Source organism: Anoplopoma fimbria, chromosome 3, assembly GCF_027596085.1.
Source record: "Anoplopoma fimbria isolate UVic2021 breed Golden Eagle Sablefish chromosome 3, Afim_UVic_2022, whole genome shotgun sequence".
Taxonomy (NCBI): Eukaryota; Metazoa; Chordata; class Actinopteri; order Perciformes; family Anoplopomatidae; genus Anoplopoma; species Anoplopoma fimbria.
The window spans coordinates 26,356,336-26,374,505 of NC_072451.1; the positions used below are offsets into that span (position 1 = coordinate 26,356,336).

Consider the following 18,170-nt stretch of genomic DNA (forward strand, 5'->3'; position numbering starts at 1 on the left):
TCAAAATATACTCGAAATATTCTTACAGTACACTTATTCAATGGCATTTCTGAGGAAGCAAGCAGACAAATGTTTGGCTGTACACATAAAATATAACAGTTCAAGGACAAAAGATTAAGAAAGAAATTGCATTTATTGAAAGTATTGATGTCGTTGCATTTTCAGCGTCAATGTCATTGAGTATGTCTACTAATCACGGCAGCTCTAGTGACAAGTATAATTTTGAGTGGAGTACTAAATGCCAAAGAATCATGGACCCAAACTTTCCCCATGTATACTAATGAATACAAAAAGTCAAAACACAATTAAAAACTGCACTGCAGTGCTACTATGCAACAACAACAGTTCCAACTTCAAACTGACCCTGCATTGATATCATGTAATTCAACATTCACAGCATAACATAAGGAACCAATGCAACATTTTATTGTATAAAAGGCCTTTTTCACTGCAGGCCCCTTTCATACATGCATCTCTTTACATACAGGCTTGATCTGATGGCAAATGCCTGTTGCCTGTCTCATGTCTAAATAGAAACCTTGGTCCCTTTTAAGTAAATGTCAAAACAGCAATCTTACTAGCTTGGATTGAACCGTCACCTTATCGTGGTGGAGAGGTTTGCGTGTCCCTGTGAACCTGAGGGCTGTGTTGTCTGGAGCCTTGTGCTCCTGGTAGGGTCTCTCATGGCAGAGTGGTCTCAGGTGAGGGGCCAGACTAAGAATGGTTCAAAAATCCTCAATGAATAACGCAAGAAGAGGAGATGTGACCCGGCCCGGAGGAAGCCCGGGGCCCCGTCTGGAGCCAGGCCCAGACGGAGGGCTCGATGGCGAGCGCCTGGTGGCCGGGTTTGCCACGGAGCCCGGTCGGGCACAGCCCGAACAAACTACGTGGCACCCCCTCTCTTCATCCCATGGGCCCACCACCTGTGGGAAGACCCGTTGGGGTCGGGTGCGCAGCCACATGGGTGGCAGCGAAGGTCAGGGGTCTCGACGGACCAGACCCGGGCGGCAGAAGCTGGCTCTGGGGACGTGGAACGTCACCTCGCTGTGGGGAAAGGAACCGGAGCTTGTGAGGGAGGTGGAGCGCTATCAGTTAGATCTGGTGGGGCTTACCTCCACGCACAGTCTCAGCTCTGGTACCGTACTCCTGGATAAGGGTTGGACTCTATTCTTCTCCGGAGTTGCCAAGGGCGTGAGGCGCCGGGCGGGTGTGGGGATACTCATAAATCCCCGGCTGAGCGCCGCGGTGTTGGAGTTTACCCCGGTAGACGAGAGGGTCGCCTCCCTGCGCCTTAGGGTTGTAGGGGGGAAAACTCTGACTGTTGTTTGTGCGTATGCACCAAACAGCAGCTCAGAGTACTCGGCCTTCTTGGAGACCCTGAATGGAGTCCTGTATGGGGCTCCAGTAGGGGACTCCGTAGTTCTGCTGGGTGACTTCAACGCCCACGTGGGCAACGATGGAGACACCTGGAGAGGCGTGGTGGGGAGGAACGGCCTCCCTGATCTAAACCCGAGCGGTCGTTTGTTATTGGACTTCTGTGCTAGTCATGGATTATCCATAACAAACACCATGTTCGAACATAAGGGTGCTCATAAGTGTACCTGGTACCAGAGTACCCTAGGCCGAAGATCAATGATCGATTTTGTGATCGTGTCATCTGATCTGAGGCCGCATGTTTTGGACACTCGGGTAAAGAGAGGGGCGGAACTGTCAACCGACCACCATCTGGTTGTGAGTTGGATCAGGGAATGGGGGAAATTTCCGGATAGACCTGGTAAGCCCAAACGAGTAGTGCGGGTGAACTGGGAACGTCTGGAGGAGGCCCCCGTCCTAGGTATCTTCAACTCACACCTCCGGCGGAGTTTTTCTGGCATTCCTGTGGAGGTTGGGGGCATTGAGCCGGAGTGGGCGGTGTTCAAAGCCTCCATTGCTGAAGCTGCGGTGGCTAGCTGTGGCCTCAGGGTCTTAGGCTCCTCAAGGGGCGGTAACCCTCGGACACCGTGGTGGACACCGGTGGTCAGGGAAGCCGTCCGATTGAAGAAGGAGGCCTTCCGGGATATGATATCCTGGAGGACTCCTGACTCGGTTGCAGGGTACCGACAGGCCCGAAGGGCTGCAGCTGCTGCCGTGTCGGAGGCGAAGCAGCGGGTGTGGGAGAAGTTCGGAGAGGCCATGGAGAAGGACTTTCGGTCGGCACCAAAGTGTTTCTGGAAGACTATCCGGCACCTCAGGAGGGGGAAACGGGGAACCATCCAAGCTGTGTACAGTAAGGATGGGACTCTGTTGACCTCAACTGAGGAGGTCGTCGGACGTTGGAAGGAACACTTTGAGGAACTCCTGAATCCGAATAACACGCCCTCTATGTTGGAGGCAGAGCTCGAGGTTGATGGTGTTTCGTCGTCAATTTCCCTGGTGGAGGTCACTGAGGTAGTCAAACATCTCCGCAGTGGCAAAGCCCCAGGGATTGATGAGATCCAGCCAGAAATGCTAAAGGCTCTGGGTGTTGAGGGGCTGTCATGGTTGACACGCCTATTCAACATCGCGTGGGACTCGGGTACAGTGCCAAAGGAGTGGCAAACCGGGGTGGTGGTTCCCCTGTTCAAAAAGGGGGACCAGAGAGTGTGTGCCAATTACCGGGGTATCACACTTCTCAGCCTCCCTGGTAAAGTCTACTCCAAGGTGCTGGAAAGGAGGGTTCGGCCGATCGTCGAACCTCAGATTGAAGAGGAACAATGCGGTTTTCGCCCCGGACGTGGAACTACGGACCAGCTCTTCACTCTCGCAAGGATCCTGGAGGGGGCCTGGGAGTATGCCCATCCGGTCTACATGTGTTTTGTGGATCTGGAGAAGGCGTATGACCGGGTCCCCCGGGAGAAACTGTGGGAGGTGCTGCGGGAGTATGGGGTAAGGGGGTCTATCCTCAGGGCCATCCCAATCCCTGTACTCCCAAAGCGAGAGCTGTGTTCGCGTCCTCGGCAGCCAGTCAGTTTCGTTCTCAGTGGGTGCTGGTCTCCGCCAGGGCTGCGCCTTGTCACCAATCCTGTTTGTGATATACATGGACAGGATATCGAGGCGTAGTCGTGGTGGGGAGGGGTTGCAGTTCGGTGGTCTGAGGATCTCGTCACTGCTTTTTGCAGATGATGTGGTCCTCATTGGATCATCGGCCTGTGACCTTCAGCACTCACTGGATCGGCTGGCGGCCGAGTGTGAAGCGGCTGGGATGAGGATCAGCACCGCTAAATCTGAGGCCATGACTCTTAGCAGGAAACCGATGGATTGCTTACTCCGGGTAGGAAATGAGTCCTTAGCCCAAGTGAAGGAGTTCAAGTACCTCGGGGTCTTGTTCGCGAGTGAGGGTACTATGGAGCGTGAGATTGGCCGGAGAATCGGAGCAGCGGGGGCGGTATTGCGTTCGCTTTACCGCACCGTTGTAACGAAAAGAGAGCTGAGCCGCAAGGCAAAGCTCTCGATCTACCGGTCGATCTTCGTTCCTATCCTCACCTATGGTCATGAGGGCTGGGTGATGACCGAAAGGACGAGATCGCGGGTACAAGCGGCCGAGATGAGTTTTCTCAGAAGGGTGGCTGGCGTCTCCCTTAGGGATAGGGTGAGAAGCTCAGCCATCCGTGAGGAACTCGGATTAGAGCCGCTGCTCCTTTACTTAGAAAGGAGTCAGCTGAGGTGGTTCGGGCATCTGGCAAGGATGCCCACTGGGCGCCTTCCTTGGGAGGTGTTTCAGGCACGTCCAGTGGGGAGGAGACCTCGGGGAAGACCCAGGACTAGGTGGAGAGATTATATCTCAACACTGGCCTGGGAACGCCTCGGGATCCCCCGTCAGAGTTGGTCAATGTGGCCCGGGAAAGGGAAGTCTGGGGCCCCCTGCTTGAGCTGCTCCCCCGCGACCCGACCCCGGATAAGCGGACGAAAGATGAGATGAGATGAGATATATATATATATATATATATATATATATATTTATGCACAAAGAAATCTGTTTCATAAACTACTGTGAAATGGCCACTTTTAGGTTAAAATAAGCTACAACGTTCTGGTCACTTGATAAAGCTTTTTACTCTCAACACAGCTTTACTATCTTCACTACTCACAAGCAACCAACAGACCTTTCACAGGTCACGCACAGTCAACAATCAATAAATGTATTTCCATTCAGTGTTGTTTTTCCCAGCCATCCAAAGATGCACTTTATGGTTCCCATCCATCCATCCATCCATCTTCCGTAACCGCTTATCCAGTTAAGGGTCGCGGGGGTGCTGGAGCCGATCCCAGCTGTCAATGGGCGAAGGCAGGGTTCACCTGGACAGGTCGCCAGCCTATCACAGGGCTGACACATAGAGACAGACAACCACTCACACTCACATTCACACCGATGGGCAATTTCAGAGTCATCAATTAACCTAACCTGCATGTCTTTGGACTGTGGGAGGAAGCCGGAGAACCCGGAGAGAACCCACGCTGACACGGGGAGAACATGCAAACTCCACACAGAAGGTTGTCCAGCCCGGGAATTGCTGTGAGGCGACAGTGCTAACCACTACACCACCGTGCAGCCCCCTTTATGGTTCCCTCTATAGATAAACGTCTTGTAAACAAGCTTTGTAAAAGTGTTTGATTTCAATTCAAACCAGATTTCTTTTTAGTTTAAGGGGTATGATTTAAATTTTGTTTCATATTTATTCTCATTATTATCTACCCAAGATCTTCCTTGTTGCCAGTGTTTTGGTACTTTTTGTAAAAAGAAAAAAAAAACGTTTAATGAAATCTTAAGTAAAGAGGTAAAAAATGAAACACCAAAGTATGGTTGACATTTTGTACTACCTTGTCATTTGCAAGTGCCTTCATCATTTCAAGTGTTGATTGTAGAAAGAAATGTTAGCCCTCTATAGATAAGTATCTTGTGAACAAGCTTAGTAATAGTGTTTGATGTCAATTTCAGTTTAGAAGATATGATTCAAATTTAGTTTCATATTTATTCTCATTAATATATAGCTAAGATCTTCTTAGTTGCCAATGTGTTGGTACATTGAAGTTTAATGAAATCCTAATAGGGAGTTTCAAACATTTAGCTAAGGAAACCCAGTGAGAAGTGGGGAAGGCATTGACATAGCAACGCATTAACGAGGGTCTTTTACTTGACTTTCTTGACATGTTTATTGAGGAAAATATTGAACTGAGGGAATAATTCAAGATTTTGCAAATACGCTAAGACTATTTGCTTGCTGGAAGAAAGTTAGAAGTTTGCTTAATACACACTCAGGTTTCTGTAGGACTACTTAAGTACAATTCTAGTGTAGTTATACTATTTCTGCTACTTTATACTTTAACTCTGCTACATATTATAGGCAAAGGTTTTATAGCCTACTTTTAACTACATTACATATACTTACTAATTACTTTCCAGATTCAGATTAGTAATACAAAATGTAATCAATAAAATAAATGATGATGTTTTATTATGGATTAAGACTCTATATATCCACAAGGGAAAATTCACAAGTTAATCGGCAGTAGCTTATATAAAGAAATACAAATGTGCCACACTTAAACCAGCTGCAACATTAAAGTGGTGTATGCTACACGTTAATTCTGGAGCGTAATAAGTGAGGGAGGTGCTGACATCTCCGAATAAAATGTCAAATAACACATTCTTTGTTTTACATTTTAATGATTTTAGAATGCATATTTGTCAAAATGAACTCCTGAAAGCTGTACAAAACTAAAATAACCAAAACAAATAATTTTGAAAGGACCAGAGTCATTTCAGTCTTGTCACCTCAAAGCAACCATATACAGTAGGTCAAGTTCTACCAACCAGTGCAACTGGCTCTCTGGTTCTCCTTACATTTAGCCTACCTAACAAGGCAATTATGAAGTATGTACAAATGCATAGAGATTGTATTCAAGCAATATATTTCATCACAAGAAGATGCATAGAGTATCCGGCATATAGCACAGGTAAGATTTTCCATGCTTCCAGACAGAGCAAATGCAAGTCAATAGATATACTTGAACACCATTTAGAAAAGTAGGAAGAAAATAATGACTTCCCTTTAGAATTGTGTAGAAAAATAGTTTGACTTTCCTTACCCATGTTTAAAATAAATTGTTGGCTTTTTAAGATACACCAAGTTAAACAAACATTGTGTAACCTTGTAAAACTAAATAATATAATAATCATAATATGCATTAATTGTAGCGACTTATTATTAGCTGAGAACAGTTGTTGTCAATTATTTTATTTAAACCCGTTAAATCAAGATCACAAGTTCACTATTACATTGTGTCGGGGGGAAAAATGAGAAGTTTTCTTTTGTAAAACTGTTTTGGGCAACAACGAATGATTATTTTCATTATCAATAAAACTACAGATTACTTTCTTGCTTAATAATTTAACCATATAGTGTCAAAAGTAGTGGATAAGCCATGGTTACATCTTTAAATGCTTTTTTTCAAATCTTACATGTGATCTTACCGATAATGTTTGTTCATTTTTGCTAGGAAAAGTTATGAATGAATGATTAGTCAGTTATTTAGAAAATCAGTCGACTGATGAATAAATTGGAAAAAAAATTGGCTATCTTGAGGAAAAGAAACTTCAGTTTAGGTAAACCTAGCTAAAACTGATGCAATCTAATACAACAGTTCTGCAATAAATCCTACAGTAATTAAAGTTATAATGTTCAATTTTTATTGGAACCTATTCATATCAATGAAGGTAGAATAAACTACAGTATCACCTGTCAGTATGAAATACAATTCAACAGCTTACAAACTATATCCTCCAAAATAATCATTAAGTTTAATCAACACAATAAAAGCTTAACACTATAACATAATTATTCTGTTATCACAATCAAACCAACCCGTGATAACAAATAAAACTAACTTGTGATCTTGAGATAATGGATGAAATTAAATCATTGCAACCTCAACTGTTCCTGGCTTCCGAAAATTTAGCGGGACAAATGCAAAATAAAATAAAAAACTTTTTAAGACATTGTGCATAAGAACATGGGTTGCATTTATTATTTATTTTGATTTTACTCAATGAAGTGGGTGAAAATAAGACGGACAAAAAACAAGTGAAAGAATAACAAAGTCTATAAGAGCGGAAGAGGGTAAAATTAAACAAATGTCAAACAATATTAGGAGAAACATTGTCCACAAAGATAACACATCCTGCCCCATCCATTAGTGCATTATAACTGGAGCAGCATAAAACAATGCACCAACCCACAAAAAGGAACAGTCACTAGTGTATATAGGAGTCCCTGTGCCATTGTCGTGCATCTCTATCTCTACCTCGATCCCTATCTCTGTCTCTAGCTCTGTCTCTTTCCCTGTCCTTGTGTCTTTCTCTGTCCCGGTCCCTGTCTCTGTCTTTATCTCTTTCTCTGTCTTTGTCTTTATCTCTGTCTCTGTCTCTGTCTCGGTCTCTGCCGTGGTAATTGTGATGATTGTGTGCAGGATAGTGATCTGTGTGATGTGTCCGTGCTGGAATATGCTGGTGATGCCTATGCTGACGGTTGCGTTCATTGTGCTCCTGCTCATAGTTTTCCCCGTCGTGTGAATGGCTGTTCCCACGGTGATGTTGCTGTTGTTGGTGGTGGGGATGGTGTTGGTGGTGGTTGCTGTTATGATGGTGGTGGTTATGACCTCGGTGGTTATAGCGTGTCTCCTCCCCGTCCTCCCCCGCCACATCCTCCACCTCCAGGTGCCTGCGTGGAAGCCTCTGGCTGTGATCCCGGCTTGACCGCACTTCCGTGCCGCCGGATGTTTCGTTGTGCTGGGTGTGGCTGTTATGCTCCATCCGGCGGTGGTGGTGGTGGTGATGGTGATGCTGGTGGCTGTGCTGGGGTCTCTTTGGCTCAGTCCTCAGGAGCTGCTCCTCTTCCTCTCTTTGGCCCTCCTCAGCCCTCTGCTCCTGTGCCGGGGCCGACGGTTGCTCCTGGTCTAGATGGTTCTCCCGGGAACCCTTCCTCTTGGGGGCAGCGGACTTCTTGTTTTTCTGCCCATCCTGGGACAAGAAAATGCAACGTAATGTCACACACATGCACATGAAAGACATGATATGAAGAAGGTTTGCTCTAAGACAAAAAACATACTGTGCCCAAAGCCTATGGCTGTGGTTAAAATCACATACCAAAATACTGCATACTACATACTCAATCGATACCACATACTACCTTAACGAATAAGGTTTAGACTGTTCCCACTCGAGTATACTCAAGCAATACATCTTCTCTGTGTCACATGACTGCATTGATTGTGACATCACCAGTCTGAGCTACTGCTAATAATGAATATTGTTCATCACAACTGTAAATCCAAATTACCTGTTCCACTTTATATTTTACAGTATTATTTCAAGGCAAATCAGATCATTAAATCTAGTGTTAAATATGTTTTCTACAGTATATGATATATATGTGAGCTGTACCTTAAAGCCGCTCACCATCATTCGTTATTATTTTTTATCCAACCGGTTATTTATTTTAACCGTTTGCCTCTCAGTCGGTCATTGGTCTTAGGGCCCCAATGTATTTTGATGCGGTTGTATGTGTCCAGAAATCTCAAAATTCTTGCTAATCTAGTATACATCCCAACATTTCTCAAGTTCACAAAATTGACATACAATGTAAGTGGAACGCAATCCATACTTCATTTTACATCATACTTAGTATGACTCGTATGTTAGAATGTGATTCAAAGCAGCCAAAATGTCTGCACCTATACACTTAATGTTCTGTATTTGCAATTCCATATGCACAAACTCAAACATACACACTGAGATGGTGTTAGGGAGGCAGCTGACTCTCTCAGGTAATTTGAATATTTTTGGATGATAATTTTAAAATGGGACCTCTCACATGGAGACAGACACACTTGCTGCCTCAGGATTCTTTACATCTGTTTCACAGCTGCTGCTGCTGCTGCAACTACTGTTTATTCAGTTAAGTGAATTGATCCGGTTTTAACTTTAACTTTTCATGATTACTTGATGAATTATTTTATGTATAGAATGTCAAAACATTAATGATAATTGCAAGTTAGTTAACCAACAGTTAATCCCAAATTACAGGATAAGATAATTTACTTAAAAAAATAAGAAGAAATAATCTAAAAGCTGTAGAATTGTAACTAAAACAGGTAAGGGATCAGGTATTCTTATTCATTTCCATTTTTAGTATTTGACTGTAATTTCAAGGTTTCCAAGACGCATCATCAAGTTATTTTTATGCCATAAACGAGAAATAAAAAAGGTAATGGGTGTAAAATGTTAAAAATCCTAAAATGGAAACTTTACTTGCAGTTGAGAGATTTTGTCTGTGGCGGAAAAAGAATACTTGTACTTTACAGTGATGATTGACCCATATACACTGCAGGAATCTAACCTCTAAAGACACGTTTTATCTGACATACATCTAGTGTCTGGTATATTTTGCAAACAGCAGGAATTTCATGCATGCTACCATTACTATTGCGAGGGGGCTTCTTTATTCTTGTGCTGTGCTACCCCTTGATGGTCTGGGACACTTTGTGTATCATACGTTAGTGTTGTATTCTATTGTTTCTCACACACATTTCATGCATCATGTTAGCAAACTATGGCTGAAACGGATTGCTATCAACATGTGGGGAGGTTAAAGATAGCATATTTATTTGCCACTTTAAAGTCATGCTACTGGTAATCAGCAAGGTTATCACTAGATTTACTGAACATTGTCTGATGTATTTGTTATCACCAAGGAAAATCCACACACAGAAAAGTCACCTATGCAATGCCTTTTGATTATTATATCAAGACATTTATGGTGGTACACTTGTGCATACACACATACATAGTATATATGGCAATAAAGGGAATCTACATTTGTTTTCTGTGGGTGTTTTGTGGGATAGTTGACCATGTTTGTCATACACTGTGGGACTCCCACTGGTTTTGGTCTTGACATGGTCTCCATCCCTTAAAGTCTTAGTCTTGTCTCAGTCTCTATACACTCTGAGTCTTGGTCCTGACTTGATCTCGGTTTAGGTGGTCATGACTACAACACTGACATACACATATTTTCTAGTTAACTTCTAAAAGGATGCTACTCTAACTCATCTCTATTACTGCGGCTAAAACTCAGCTACAGCAGAATTTGAAGGTATCTCACTCACCAGAGGCAGACCTATCTCATTTCTTCAACTTCCCAGAGGAGTAGGATGAGGAGAAATGGAATGAAAGTGTTAGATGAACAAATGGAAACAAGTAAAGACGCAGCACACTGTGCATTTCCTCCATCTAGACACAATTTACATTCCTGCTGAGCTAATAATTTACTATGCAAAGGTTTTTTTTCCACATTCAGCAGACTGTCTGTACGGAGGAGATGAGTGGAATGAGATGTTTGCAAATGATATTAAATCCTATAACTTTATTGTTTACTTAGTCGTCGTGTGCTATAAATGTGTCTGTGTTTCATGTACCGGCGGTATTGCTGAAGGACTGGTGGGCAGTGTATTCCCGGCCAGCTGGGCCACAAGTGCGTTGGCAGGCTCCATCTCTGGTGGATGAGTGGCTCTCCAGTAAGACTCCAGATAATCAGCAACGTGCTCACAGGCATCAGTGAGCTGGTTCTCATCTAAGATGACGTCAAACATTTCCTATAAGAAAATGAGAGTAGGACAGGAATAAAGAAAAGATCGACAGCAGGAAACAAACAAATGACTATCCTCTAACTAAGACAGTAGTTTAAAGTGTAATCTGTGACATCACTGATAATGTGGCATGAGTGTGGGTGGGCTTTTAAAAATAAAACTCTTGCAATGAGATTTAAATAAATAGGTGTAAGGAATAGGGTCATCAAAACAAAAAAAAAAGGAACTATGTGAACACTGACATGAAAAGCTTTTTTGTTATATATGTTTTCACTCTGTCAGCTTTTAAGTTATTTTTATTCAGTTTTATTTCCAAAAATAAGGTCTAAATGCTGTTTTAGCACTTTTTACATTTATTTTCTGTTTGCCTAATAGCAGTATATTTCAAACACACAGAGTCTAAAAGTACTGAATTCAGCCTGAAAAATACCCATCACATGTGAGTTTTTAAATTGTGAAAAAACGGCAATACACAAGAAATACTGAGGACATGATGTCACTGTCATCAATGGTGCTAATGGCCCTGTATAATAGTCAAAGGGCCACCAGTGTGTTTCCAGTTTGCACCAAACTCAGTATTGTTTTTTTTGTCCAATTCCTGAATAGTTATTACCAGTGAACTACAGTAAAACTCTGACTACGGAGGCAAAGCCAAATGTTGTGTCTGAATTTAGTCTGTGAAACAATTGAAATATCTAATATAAGAGACATGGTAACAATCCATCTTGTCATTCATCTATTCAACATAAAATGCAGCATTACTGAACGGTAGCTCCCACTGCACCACTTTCACACGTTGGCCACTAGATGGCACTCACCGGAGGGCACTGGGCGAGTTTGTCTGCTGCCACCAGCTGAACGTTAAGATGCTTGGTCTGTGACTTCCCTCTAGTCTTGATCAGTCTCGTCAACACCTACAGTGAGGAGAATGAGGGAGAAAAAAGAAGCAGAGAAAGAAAAACAAAAGGTAAGGGTCAGTGGCGTGCACAGACTTTTTGAAGGGCAGGGGCGGAAAGAGAAAAAAAGGGCACATATAGCGCGTTCTCACCACTGAAGAGGGCACTTTAGACACGTTTTATATGTTATACAAATGACACATTATATAGCCTTAAAACAGACTAACTAGACAGACTACTCAGATTAGTTTGCTGTTAGGATCAGCATTCAAGAGAACTGTGTTTTGGCACCCGAGAGGGCACTGGAGGGCAGTTTAGCACGCGTTTTGGTTTCCAAAGGGACACTTGAGGGAACTCTAGCACGCGTTTTGGCTCCCAAGGGGGCCCTTTAGCACGTGTTTTGGTGCCCGAGAGAGCACTTGAGGGCAGTTTAGCACGCGTTTTGGCTCCCAAAGGAACACTTGAGGGCACTCTAGCACGCGGTTTGGTTCCCAAGGGAACCCTTTAGCACGTGTTTTGGTTCCCGAAAGGACACTTGAGGGCAGTTTAGCACGCGTTTTGGCTCCTGAGAGGGCACTTGAGGGCACTCTAGCACGCGTTTTGGCTTCAAAGGGGGCAGTTTAGCACACGTTTTGGTTCCCGAAAGGACACTTGAGGGCAGTTTAGCACGCGTTTTGGCTCCCAAGGGGCCCCTTTAATACGCGTTTTGGCTCCTGAGAGGGCACTTTAGCACGTGTTTTTCAACAATTGGGCCACAAGGGGGCGACTGCACGCCACTGGTAAGGGTGGCTGTTTGCATTTAACAGGGTCAACATTTTGTATAACAGTATACAAAATACTGAGAAAACTGAGGATCAGTAGGTGCAGGTCTCTGGTGAAGCTTACCTTTGGTGAGGAGATCTTGACGTAGACCAGGATCGGTGCCAGGGAGGTCTTGGACACCTGGATTGGGTGGTTGATTGTGTCTGCATCTAGAACCACCAGCTGGAGGCTGCGGGCGAGCTCAAAGATACGCTCCACTTCCCCCTGGATCTGGGCTGCAAGAGCAGAGAGGAAAAACATGACTGACACCTGAGATCCAGGAAACAAAATCAATTGTGCATTCTTTTTTCCTTTTTAACATTTAACTTTTGAACTTACAGATAGATTTTTCCTATCACTAACCTATCACATATCTTTGAGTTCTAATTAACCACATTTATGATAAACTATTAAAAATGTTCTTTTTAAAATGCCATAGTGTGCAATTTTGAATGATTTCATATGTATTTGCATTACCAGAGCTGGTGTGGGACATTTTTAAATATCATTTTTTTTCATATCTGTCTATATTTTATTTAATCAAGATGCAGAAATGAGGATAGAAAATGAAATATTTTATTTTGAAGGTTAGACCTGCCAAACCGGCGGTTTGTTTTGATATTAAAAGTCAGTAAAACCAAATCTCCCCACAAGGTCCATTTAGTGTGGATGGTGTGGAACTTCTACTGAGAAAAGATAACGTGATACAATCAAGATTTTTGGAACAAACAGTAACAGGACCTTGTGGAGAGCTTGTTCTGTCAACAAAGTGCATTCGTACATGGTTTTGTAACTAAACAAACCTTTTTCTGCATCTCAATTCAACTCAAAAAATGTAATATCATATTCTTATTTCTACTGTAAAACAAGTAAAAACATACCTGTGAGCCGCTCACATGACACAAAACCCTTTTACAGATTAAAAACTGTTAATGCGACCAATGATGTAAAACTGACGACTCAGTGAGACTACTTTAATACAGGTAATGATGTATTTTTATTTTCCTGGGTATCCAATCCATTAAGAGAAACAGGATGTGTTGCACTCAAGGTAAGAGTATTTTAAAGAATGGCTACTAGAGGGAGCAAAGGAAAGCAGAGCATGGAGGACGCACTGGCTGTTTTCAGTCATTTAGGATGTTAAAGTACTGACAAATATCAATAACAAAACAGTGAATTCCATCTTAAACGTAAAAGTGTAAGCCCACTAAAACAATAAACAGGGAAAACACCGGCTTGTTGTGAACAGTGTGAGAACAGATGATGGTGCTGATGAGGTAATGAAAGTAAGGTGGAGCATTCAGACAGATAGACACGGACTACCAGTGCTTTCAGTCATACATACCGGCAGCATCTGGGATGAGAGAGCAATGAGAAAGACAAGAGTAGAAAAAAACAAGTAAATTCCCCTTCTGTTGTTTTTGTAAGCAAGGAAGGGTTTTCTATGATATGCTTTAAGCAAAAAAAAAATCAACTTTCCTTTCTTGCAAGAACTAGATTAAAAGGTCGATGCCACCCTCATATCTGTACGATAAATATGAAGATACAGCCAGCAGCTGGTTAGCTTAGCTTAGCATAAAGACTGGGAACAGGGGGAAACAGCTAGCCTGGATTACACAAAGATACAACCTGTTCACTAGTGACCTTAAGAGGTGCTGGCATGCTGATTTATATATTTTATTGAACTTTTTACAGAACCAGGCTAGTTGCTTTCACTCGTTTTAAGTCTTTGTGCTAAGCTAAGCTAACTGGCTGCAGCTTCATGATTGCACACAAACATAAGGGTGGTATGGATTTGCTCATCTCACTCTCTGCAAGAAAACAAAACAAGCATATTTCCCTAAATTTCAAACTACTTTGCTTATGATCTTCATTAGAGTGCATACAGTGATCTTTGACAGTATCATCGCTTTGAATAAAAGATCACCAATGCAGTGACGATACAGCAAATTAACATCACTGCACAGTGTTTCAATCAGACAAAGAAAAAGGGAAAGTCTGACACATTCATTTCAGATCTGGGTGAGATAGTATCAGTTGCTTGTTTTAGCCCTAATTAGGGTTGCAAGTGGGTGAGGTTTGGCACCAGGGACAACACGACGAGTGCAAGAGAGCTAAGACAATTACAAGAGGTTATTTTAGAAGTTCATTTAGTGTATTTTTCTGTTACCGATGCTATCTGAATTGTCCTGATGAGGTAAACCCTAACCGTCTTACTCTCCAAACAAGATAAAAGTGGTGCCAAAGATAATGTGCTACGATTACGGCTCCAGTTTGGGATGAAGAAGCCGTGTTTACCTAAATTGGAGCGAGTGTTGGACCGATCCATTAAGGCCTTTTTGCCGGGGTTGTTGAGAATGGAGCGTTTAGCCAGAGAGATGTCTGCTGTGACCCGTGTGATAGTGATTCTGGGGAGGAGACGGAGGAACAGGGATTGTTACACAGTTTCATTGTGTTTATCTCCACATGAAAAGGTGTGACACTGGGGAATTAAATCAGAACTTACCTGCCTTCAAATCGATGTTTTAAATAGTCAAAGAGTGCTTTTTGCATCATATCTGTAACCTAGAAGAACACATGAAACGTGGAATTTAAATAAAATTCTCCTCTTTGCAAGTTCAACACAAATACCAATATTTATTTAAAATACTATATTAGCTGTCTCAGGGTTTACCACATTTTAGACCCTTCACAAGTCAAAAGAAACTCAGATTACAGAGTGTGTGAGGCTGACTCACCTCTAAGCCCTTCAGCGATGGTCCCATTAGAACCACAGGACGCATCGTAGGCACTACATCATACATAGACACCTGCTCCCCCTGCAGCCACAAAGAAGCAAGAGTTTAATTCACATGCAACATGTCGCTTGAGGTGCAAGCTCTTTCTAATACAAGAGATGTCAACAGAACAACAGAAAACGTTGGGTTGCTTACCGGTTTCTTTTTCACCTGCTGATTGGCTGTTTGTGCAGAAGAACAAGAGAAGAGAAGAGGTGTTTAATGTTAACTCACCAATCATCACAAATAGACAGATATACACAGATAGATACAATTTATTTTTTTTAAATAGCATAGCACGCACACTGACCTTGGGATGGAGGAGTGTATTTCTTTGAGTTCATGTCTTGAGCTACTTGAGTGGCTGCTTTGCTGAAATGAGAGAACAATCCTGAATGAGCTCAGATCTTTCTTTTTTAGAGACAAAATCTCAAAATGTTTGTCATTAAAACTTCACTTTACACAAGTATGACATAATGTAATGTGATCACCGCAACACTTACAACCTGACAGCTTATCCTATGCCATTTCCCTATGCTGTGCAATTATCTTTATTTATATATACATTTATATATTTTTTTCTCTTGTACGAGTCAACACACCATAGATGCAATTACCACATTCAATTGCAAATAGTGTGTATATGTACATAGCTATGTTGTTATCTATGTTTGTATTTTTTGACACCTCGCTTCTTTGACTATTGAGCATCTGTAACATTTGATATTCCCCAGTGTGGGATTAATAAAGTTGTTATCTATCTATATATTATCCATGCTGAAATAGAGCACTAGTATCTAGAAGCTATGAAATAACGTGCGCCTACAGACTGTATATCTACTTATACAAGACACAGCTATATAAAGCTTTGAGGGTAAATCCCATGAATTGAATCAGCACACACAGTTGCCACCAAAGCCAAATTTCCAAGATCCTCTGGATGAGTTTCTTTCAGCCTAACTGGGTCAAGTCAAAATCCCTCAGTCTGTAGTGGATCTCCCTGCCTGCCAGACTGATTAGAGTAAAACAACCTACTGACTCAACAAAAAGAAAACCTTCCTTCTTATCAAAGTAGTTCCATATCCTTTCAAACGTTGTTGTTAACATGCTCATTGAGGACAATTTTCTGTCCTTGTCCTCCCTTTTAATGTTCTGCTCTTATATTTTTTCCTATTTATGTTTTTCATCCTTCAAGACTGGATTACCAGTTGGGTCACAGCGTCTCATCAAGAAGCCTCAGTTTCACTGTTCAATGTGTCCTAACATAATGGTTTCCATGATATCTTAAGAAAAGTTTTTTGTTATTTTTTGTGCATTTTCTTACAAATGTCCAGCAACAAAAGCGACCAGTGAGCTTGGTTAGGTTTAAGGACAGGTCGTGGTTTGGGTTAAACTGACTGAGGAAGTGGCGTCACAAAGTGGAAGTCACGTGACGAATAAATGGATTTTGAATTTTGTAAAGCACCTTGAGGAATTTTTATTTTATTTTTGACTATATAGATATTAATGATATGACTCGTCCTTAACTGTGTGCATTACATTTGTACACTAATGCATAGAGAGTTTCGCCACAGTGCAGCCTTTGGCAGGTTTGATCCCGCCAGGCTTGTTTTGCTTCTGTCAACGAAACAGCTCCTGGTGTGACCCTTTCCCACTGATTACACCTCTCTGGACTAAAGGTAGTTTGCCTGGGTTGTGAAAGAGCATCAGCTGAATACTCAAAATGTCATATAATCCTCTGTAAATCACTTTGTAATTATGTTTATTGTTTGTATGTGTGCTGGACCAATAAAGATTATTATTACTAGGATAATAAGATAAGTCAGCACAAAGCAGCGTGGGCTCGTGTGTTGGTTTGTGACTCTGTTGTGTTGAAGAGTGTGGAAAAGAGAAACTTGCTGTACGTACTTGGCTAAGGCCTTGGCAGCTTTCCTCGCCTGCACTTCTCTCCTGATGAGAATGGTTTCCAGACTGACTGGACTGGGCACGAAGCCCACCACACCATCCTCCTTCACCGGCCGGCCGATCCACCACTCATTGTTAAACTTCTGGTTATCAAAAAGAAAAAATGTGTTCATTTAAGGCCTGGCTCACATTCATTTACACTGATGATGTTAATGACTCTATTCACTGCTTTATTACATTTAATGTCCCACTTGTATTTGATTCAGAAATGTGTGTGTGTGTGATTCCAACCTCTTTGACATGGAGGAAGTCTCTGGCCTCAAAGGTGACGGCCTGGCCCGGCACGGGAACGTTGTCGTCGTCTGCTGGCGTGTAGGAGAAGTTGCAACGTACAGCAAATGCCACAGGCTTGTACTGGGGACACAGAACACATGTTCATAACAAAATGTTACACCTAATGGATGTCACAGTCATCCATGATCCCTACATTTCACCCACCTACACAGTTTCACACAAACCAAATTGATCTTTTTACTCAATTTAAATGATTGATTACAGACGTTATAATTATTTTACACATTTCACAACCAGGAACAATTCATGTTTTATAGGAGAACTGGAACTGATGTGTTCACACAGAACCATTAAACACTGTCATCTGCCCAAATGTGCCTTTAAGGCATTCGTGGGATTGTTAACGAGAGAATAAATGGTTTGTGTACTTGCATATAGTTCAGTATGTACAAGCTGTAAAACTTTTAAACATTATTTTACCGACATATAAATATAGGATATTATTATGGTGTGCACGCATGTGAGTCCTCTGTAAATGTACATGTAAGATATTTTTAAATCATTATGTAGCATCGTTGCTTTCCCTACTGCCAAAACAGCTCTGCAGGTTAACAGCTTATAAATTGTAGCATTTGACTTTACAGTACTTATTTAAGTGAGATTAATAAGTAATGCAAAACTGTTTACTTATGAAGGTTTTTGGATAGATATAGCAAAATATCTTGCAGATATACAGAAGCCAGCTTGTAACATCCTTGGGTTGAAGCATGTAAATTAACAATATAGTCTGATCTTTGACATCCCTTCAACATATGTTAGAGTTAGAACTTGTATC

General features: G+C 42.1%; 1 protein-coding gene across 1 annotated transcript in view; it reads right to left on the minus strand.

The window, feature by feature from the left end:
- Nucleotides 1-7,270: 7,270 nt before the first annotated feature.
- cacnb2b (calcium channel, voltage-dependent, beta 2b) overlaps nt 7,271-18,170 on the minus strand; it is a 32,116-nt gene continuing 21,216 nt past the window's right edge. The window contains exons 3-14 of the mRNA XM_054626619.1: nt 17,333-17,455; nt 17,045-17,184; nt 15,447-15,508; nt 15,293-15,318; nt 15,098-15,178; nt 14,866-14,924; nt 14,658-14,767; nt 13,705-13,713; nt 12,444-12,595; nt 11,481-11,576; nt 10,492-10,668; nt 7,271-8,035 (exon numbers count right to left, since the gene is read on the minus strand). Of these exons, the coding sequence (XP_054482594.1) occupies nt 7,271-8,035; nt 10,492-10,668; nt 11,481-11,576; nt 12,444-12,595; nt 13,705-13,713; nt 14,658-14,767; nt 14,866-14,924; nt 15,098-15,178; nt 15,293-15,318; nt 15,447-15,508; nt 17,045-17,184; nt 17,333-17,455 (1,800 nt within the window). The remainder of the gene's footprint in view (nt 8,036-10,491; nt 10,669-11,480; nt 11,577-12,443; nt 12,596-13,704; nt 13,714-14,657; nt 14,768-14,865; nt 14,925-15,097; nt 15,179-15,292; nt 15,319-15,446; nt 15,509-17,044; nt 17,185-17,332; nt 17,456-18,170) is intronic.